At 46.4% G+C, this 7500-nt stretch overlaps 1 protein-coding gene across 1 annotated transcript in view; it reads right to left on the bottom strand.

Annotated features, from left to right (window-relative positions):
• Positions 1 to 432: 432 nt before the first annotated feature.
• The window catches only part of stambpl1 (STAM binding protein-like 1), a 10566-nt gene continuing 3498 nt past the window's right edge, over positions 433 to 7500 (bottom strand). Inside the window, exons 3-12 of the mRNA XM_079237573.1 lie at positions 6706 to 6923; positions 6553 to 6628; positions 5478 to 5573; positions 5130 to 5345; positions 4900 to 5044; positions 3227 to 3351; positions 3014 to 3151; positions 1013 to 1125; positions 835 to 934; positions 433 to 686 (exon numbers count right to left, since the gene is read on the bottom strand). Of these exons, the coding sequence (XP_079093699.1) occupies positions 630 to 686; positions 835 to 934; positions 1013 to 1125; positions 3014 to 3151; positions 3227 to 3351; positions 4900 to 5044; positions 5130 to 5345; positions 5478 to 5573; positions 6553 to 6628; positions 6706 to 6923 (1284 nt within the window). The 3' untranslated portion in view covers positions 433 to 629. The remainder of the gene's footprint in view (positions 687 to 834; positions 935 to 1012; positions 1126 to 3013; positions 3152 to 3226; positions 3352 to 4899; positions 5045 to 5129; positions 5346 to 5477; positions 5574 to 6552; positions 6629 to 6705; positions 6924 to 7500) is intronic.

Raw genomic sequence — 7500 nt, 5'->3', positions numbered from 1 at the left:
TTACGCCTTAGAGAACGTCTGCGTTACGCCTTAGGGAACGTCTGCGTTACGCCTTAGGGAACGTCTGCGTTACGCCTTAGGGAACGTCTGCGTTACGCCTTAGGGAACGTCTGCGTTACGCCTTAGGGAACGTCTGCGTTACGCCTTAGGGAACGTCTGCGTTACGTCTTAGGGAACGTCTGCGTTACGCCTTAGGGAACGTCTGCGTTACGCCTTAGGGAACGTCTGCGTTACGCCTTAGGGAACGTCTGCGTTACGCCTTAGGGAACGTCTGCGTTACGCCATAGGGAACGTCTGCGTTACGCCTTAGAGAACGTCTGCTTTACGCCTTAGAGAACGTCTGCGTTACGCCTTAGGGAACGTCTGCGTTACGCCTGTCGACTTTCACATGTTCTTCTCAGAAGGCTCTCAACGTCACCCGTTTGTTCTTCATTAAAACACATTAGTTGTTTCACTGCAGGAAAAACAGCAAAAATATATATTTATATCTATTTACAGCTGGTTTTAAAAGCAGAGCAAACATTTTATAAAACAATTTAAATAGAATGAACAGTGACGTTGGCAGCGTGTTCACAGCTTCCTCTCCAGAGGTTAGAGACAGTAAACATACAGACAGCGCCTCCTGTCTGTCACCTGAGGTCCAGCAGGCTGACCTTTGAGTCCATCAGAACCACATGTTGACACACCTGAGAGGGCGAGAGACACAGAAAGAGAGAGAGTCACATCTTTATATCACACATACTGCGTATATCATATAGCTATATAGATAGCAGTGGTCACAGAGGGCTGTGATTGGTCAGAGTCTCTGGTCCAATCACAGAAGAGGATGCTCACACAGAAGAGAGGCGGCTCCTTGGAGTGAGGGTGGAAACCTTTCAGCCTGCAGACAGAAACCTCCGACATCCCGGGACCCGATAACCTGAACACACCGGTACTGAGAGAGAGGGGGGGTTAGTGTGTGTGTGTGTGTGTGTGTGTGTGTGTGTGTGTGTGTGTGTGTGTGTGTACCTACTCGTTGTGTTTGGGAGCACACACGATGGCGACGGCCTCCGGCAGCATCAGCTGATAAGAACAGTGAGTGTGAAGGTCGACGCTGGAGAGGAAGGCCGTCTGAGTGGGGTGAGTCTGTGGGACCAGAGGTCAGAGGTCACGCAACAACACACACCTCTGAAGCCGAGGACACAGATCACTACAGAGTGAGACCTCCGTCTGTGTTCATTCGGTCTCTCCACCACAGAGCCTGTTGCCATGGTGATTTTTGATCATGCAAATGAAGTGGTTTGAATCTGTACAATGGAGGTCATTGTTCTGTGTGAGAAGAGGAGCATGAAGCAAAGGAGGCTCGCTCCATGGTACAACCCTCAGTTGGTTACAAGAAGGCCCTCCGTAACGCCAGAGGAGCTCCTACTCTTCACTAAGAGAACAACAAGCCCAGGTTCCTCTGGTGTTATGTTTTATTGGGAGGTCCTGGACAGGATGTCTCCGAGTACAGATTGTGAAGCTTTGAGGATCATCTGTAATTTGTGATGTGTGTCATGTCTTTAGCATTTTTTTAGCGTGTGTTTAGCATGTTTTAGTGGGTGTATACGCGTGTTTAGCAAGTGTTTAAGTGTGTTTAGCGTGTGTTTAGTGTTTGTTTAGCGTGTTTATGTGTGTTTAGCGTGTCTTTAGCGTGTGTTTAGCGTGTGTTTAGCGTGTGTTTAGCGTGTGTTCATGTGTGTTTAGCGTGTGTTTAGCGTGTGTTTGTGTGTTTAGCGTGTCTTTAGCGTGTGTTTGTGTGTTTAGCGTGTCTTTAGCGTGTGTTTAGCGTGTGTATAGTGTGTGTATAGCATGTGTTTAGCGTGTCTTTAGTGTGTGTTTAGCGTGTGTTTAGCGTGTGTTTAGAGTGTGTTTATGTGTGTTTAGCGTGTCTTTAGCGTGTGTTTATGTGTGTTTAGCGTGTGTTTAGCGTGTGTTTAGCGTGTGTTTAGCGTGTGTTTAGCGCGTGTTTAGCGCGTGTTTAGTGTGTTTAGCGTGCGTTTAATGTGTGCTTAGCGTGTGTTTAGCGTGTGTTTAGCGTGTCTTTAGCGTGTGTTTAGCGTGTGTTTAGCATGTTTAGTGTGTTTAATGTGTGCTTAGTGTGTGTTTAGCATGTGTTTAGCATGTGTTTAGCGTATGTTTAGCGTGTCATGTCTTTAGCATTTTTTTAGCGTGTGTTTAGCGTATGTTTAGCGTGTCATGTCTTTAGCATTTTTTTAGCGTGTGTCTAGCATGTTTTAGTGTGTGTTTAGTGGGTGTTTACGCGTGTTTAGCATGTGTTTAGCAAGTGTTTAAGTGTGTTTATGTGTGTTTAGCGTGTGATTATGTGTGTTTAGCGTGTCTTTAGCGTGTGTTTAGAGTGTCTTTAGCGTGTGTTTAGTGTTTGTTTAGCGTGTTTAGTGTGTGTTTAGCGTATGTTTAATGTGTGCTTAGCGTGTCTTTAGCGTGTGTTTAGCGTGTGTTTAGCGTATGTTTAGCGTGTCATGTTTTTAGCATTTTTTTAGCGTGTGTTTAGCATGTTTTAGTGTGTGTTTAGTGGGTGTTTACGCGTGTTTAGCAAGTGTTCAAGTGTGTTCAGCGTGTGTTTATGTGTGTTTAGCGTGTGTTTAGTGTGTGCTTAGCGTGTCTTTAGTGTGTGTTTAGAGTGTGTTTAGCGTTTGTTTAGCGTGTGCTTAGCCTGTCTTTAGCGTGTGTTTAGTGTGTGTTTGGTGTGAGGTTAGCGTGTGTTTAGTGTGTCTTTATCGTGTCTTTAGCGTGTCTTTAGCGTGTGTTTAGTGTGTCTTTATCGTGTATTTAGCGTGTGATTACGTGTGTTTAGAGTGTGTTTAGTGTGTCTTTAGCGTGTCTTTAGCGTGTGTTTAGCGTTTGTTTAGCGTGTGCTTAGCCTGTCTTTAGCGTGTGTTTAGTGTGTGTTTAGTGTGTGCTTAGTGTGAGTTTAGCGTGTATTTAGTGTGTCTTTAGCGTGTGTTTACATGTGTTTAGCGTGAAGTCGTACATGTATCCACCCAAGCGTCAGCAGGCTCTGCTGGTCCTGGAAACTGAACAGTTCCTCCACGTTCTCCATGTCGCAGAAGTCCGGACCGGCTGACTGTTTGGGGATCACGACGTGACTCAGCGTGAACTGGTTGTGCGTCTGAGGAGAGACAGGTGGGAGGGTTGGTGAGCAGCTCAGGTGAGACCCATCACCTGGAAACATTGAACGCCTCACCAGTCGTCCACAAAGGACTCCGCAGGTCTCGATCCCTCTGGCTGTGTTGGACTCGGCCAGCAGGAGGAAACGGTACGTCAGATCTCTGGGAATCACCACCCGCCTCAAACCCTCCACCCTTTGAGCTGCACGAAACAAACACACACAAACCTTCACTTACAACCAGGACACAACCTGCATTCTCTCTCCTGACCAGTGTTGGGGTAGTTACTCAGAAAAAGTAACTAGTTACAAGTTACTAGTTACTTCTGAAAATTGTAACTAGATTACTTTACTAGTTACTGCATTTGAAAAGTAACTTCACTACTAGTTACTTTACTTTCCTTTTTTTTTAAGCAAATGTCCAAATTAACCGTAAAGATACCTGGACAAACATCATGGCCCTTTCATCACTTTATGTTCAATAAAGGGCATCTCTTAGCCTTTCCACAGAGTGTATTGTAATTGTAAACATGTAAAACTAAATGGCATATAAAACTCAGCCATTAACTTGAACGAACATTAACCCTGTTCACACTGTCTGACCACAGAAATATGCCTCACTTTAAAATCCACAAACAGGATCCAAGAGGCTGTGCATGGTGGGGACATTCAGGTCAAACAGCATAACACATTGAAAACAGGCTTTTGGAAACATGAGACCCCACTAAACCAAACGGGGGCCGACTCCTAAGAACAAAACCAGCTTGTTATAGGAATCATTGTAGTGGGTTAAGAAAAATACACTTTTCCTATAAAATAGAAACAGAAATGCACTTAACCCAAAAAATAGAAACAGAAAATGCAATTAAATAAACAGAAAATCCACTTCATCTTTGCCTAAATAAACAGAAAGTGCACTATATCCTATGAAGTTTATCATTTTTCTCTATTCTTCAAAATAGCGATTGTATCGCATGAGTAAAAGTCTCTCTAATCTTTTATCCGACAGCCTGTTCCTCCTTGGGGTCAGAACAATACTGCCCAGGCTGAAAGCCTTTCTAGTGTTGTAACTTGTTTTATTACATGAGTTAGTCTTATGATACGTGCAAGAGCGCGTTCTCAATGCTTTAACAGCTGTAATACTGCAGTTCACCAGTAGAGGGAGTCCGTTCATACAGACGTGTCTTGTCCTCATTAGAAGCTCCACGTCATTACAGACAGGTGCACTTGATGGTATTGAGTGTTGTATTGTTTTGCAATATCCTTAATCCTGGGGAACCTGGAGAGAACCTCCCAGTTGGATCCGGGCTCTCCGTCTCCGTCTCCTCCATTCCCCGCTTCCCTCCTTCTACGCACCAGCAGCTACGTCACTCAGATCCCTCAGATGGAGTTCTGTGATTGGCTGTTCATCAGGAAGTGTCGTGTGACTCGCGCGCCGCTAAAAGAGAACTTTTCGGACTGGTACAAATGTCTTGAGTAACGCAGGAACGCGCGTTACTGAGGTCTAGTAAAGTAGTGTAGTTACAATATGTTGAGTGTAATGCGTTACTTTACTTCGTCACCTATAAAAGTAATTACGTTACTGTAATCCGTTACTTTGTAACTCGTTACCCCAACACTGCTCCTGACCACCAGGGGGCGACTCCTCCGGTTGTATAGAAGTCTATGCTTCATGTGTTAAAGCTCTGTGTGTGTGTGTGTGTGTGTGTGTGTGTGTGTGTGTGTGTGCGTGTGCGTGTGTGTGTACTCACTGTTTACTCCGGCCAGCGTGGCAGCTGGTTGGCTGACGGGCGCTGGCGGTCTGTTAAGGTCCGCCCCCTGGGGTCGCACGCCGCCCCGGATTGGCTGCTGAGACAGACAGGAGCCGTCCGTCACCTCAGACACTTTGGTCTCCCCCTACAGGACGCACATGTCACTGCAGAAATACTACGAGTACTACTGATACACAGTGCTAGTACTACCACCTGGCTTAAACTGTCACCTTTGGCTCCGCCTCCTCTCCTCTCCTATTGGACAGTTCCTGACGCCTCAGCTGGTCCTCGAAGTAGCGAAACTGCTCCGATTCAATCTGCATGCGTCGCAGGGCGGCGACACGCTGCCGCTCCTCCTCCAATAGGAGGCCACGCCTCCTGTCCTCGGCCAATAGGGAGAGGCGCTGCAGCTGCTGACCGCACGCGTCGGCCGCCGCCGCCGGGCTCTGAGGAAGTCACACTGAGTCACTCTCATGATCCTGTGATGGAATTAAACAGGTACCAACTGCAAACCGCAATCTGATTGGCTGGCTGGCCGACACACACACACACACACACACACACACACACACACACACCTGCGCTCTGAGGTACTCGGTGTGTTCCCTGCTGTATTTCTCCTGGAGACGTTTCTTCAACTCGTCTTTACGAGGAAAAGCCACTTCCTGAAGTTTCTATAGAGACAAAGACAGAACATAAATACTGTAGTACTACTGGAGTACGTCTACTGCTGTAGTACTACTAGTGATGCTATGATTAGCATTAGTAATGTACTACTACTGTAGTAGTAGTAGTACATATTCTTTTTTTTAATATTTTCCAGGGCTCTCAAGTTTTTAAGACAGGTAAGCGTCTCTCTCTCTCTCTCTCTCTCTCTCTCTCCCTCTCTCCCCCTCTCCCTCTCTCTCTCTCTCTCTCCCCCTCTCCCCCTCTCCCTCTCTCTCTCTCCCTCTCCCTCTCCCTCTCTCTCTCTCCCTCTCCCTCTCCCTCTCCCTCTCTCTCTCTCTCCCTCTCTCCCCTCCCTCCCCCCCCCCCCCCCCCCCCCCTCCGGACGGAGATACAACAGATACGTTCTTCTGATTGGCTATTCGTGTCGCCCATCTCTTTTCATTGATTGTCAGGGGATTCGGGGAGACGTGCTTGATTCCTCCATGGTGAGGGCAGCGACCAGGTCATGTTTGTGCTGCGGCACATTAAATAGCCTAGAGGTTTTTTCAGCGTGAGAAATACGATGTGTGGCGGGAGGGCGGGACTTAAGACCGAAATGCGTGACACTTGAGAGCCCTGATTTTATAAATCACATCAGAGGAAATTTGGCCTTTTTGGCCTTTTCCAAGCTCCAGTAGAAGTCGGTAGGGAGAGAAACTGAAGGTTCTTCAGAGATTCATCACTGCATCTCCATCAGTTCTAGTTCAGACTCTCTTCACTTCTTCTGCATCATCAAGAAGGGAGTCAAGAACAACTTGAATTATTTCTCAATGGCAGAAAGATCTGGGAAGCGCAGACTGAGTTCTGTCATTTGATGTGATGACAGACACATATTTCCTCTTTTTCGCAGAAAGGTTGACCTCTGGAAAAGCTGCTCTGATTTCAGACAGCGTGGGGAATATATATATACATACATATATAATGTGTTATTGATCGGGTATTGACCTGCATGATGAGCTGCTTCTCTGGGAGGCTGCAGAGCCGGTAGTCTCTGTGAGCGGGCAGCTTCTCTACGAACAGACTGAACACACATGCCTTGAATAAAGCTAAAACAACACAACAACAGCAGCATTAGCATTAGCAGCAGCAGCATCTCACGTGATGAACTTGGTGTAGAGGACGTAGGCGTTCTCCAGGCTGCCCTCCTGCAGGTAGACGGCCGCCATGCGCTCCATCTCCACGCCGGAGCGCAGGTAGCGCCGCGGCTCCACGTCCTGGCTGATCTCCACGCCGCGGCCCATCCTCGCCAGCACGCGCACGCGCTCCGCAGCCGGCAGCGACACGTCCGTGTAGTCCGGCGGCGCCGCCATCTTCTTCTGCACGAACACGCACACGTGGGGAGGAAGCGGGTTGTTTGTGTGAACAACAACAAACAACAACACAAACACAGAGCTGCCACATTCAAGGAAACACACTTCAGACGTATTATTAGTACTGCTACTACTACTGTACTAGTACTAATGATGCTAATATTAGCATTAGTACTGCTACGACTACTGTACTACTACTAATGATGCTAATGTTTGCATTAGTACTGCTACGACTACTGTACTACTACTAATGATGCTAATGTTTGCATTAGTACTGCTACGACTACTGTACTACTACTAATGATGCTAATATTAGCATTAGTAATGCTACTACTACTGTACTAGTATTAATGATGCTAATATTAGCATTAATACTGCTATGACTACTGTACTACTACTAATGATGCTAATATTAGCATTATTACTGCTACTAATAATGATGCTAATATTAGCATTAGTACTGCTACTACTACTGTACCACTACTAATGATGCTAATATTAGCATTAGTAATGCTACTACTACTGCACTAGTATTAATGATGCTAATATTAGCATTAATACTGCTATGACTACTGTACTACTA

The sequence above is a fragment of the Taurulus bubalis genome, assembly GCF_910589615.1.
Source record: "Taurulus bubalis genome assembly, chromosome: 2".
Classification (NCBI taxonomy): Eukaryota; Metazoa; Chordata; class Actinopteri; order Perciformes; family Cottidae; genus Taurulus; species Taurulus bubalis.
The sequence above is the reverse complement of the archived record's forward strand: the minus strand, read 5'-3'. Positions and strand labels throughout refer to the sequence as shown.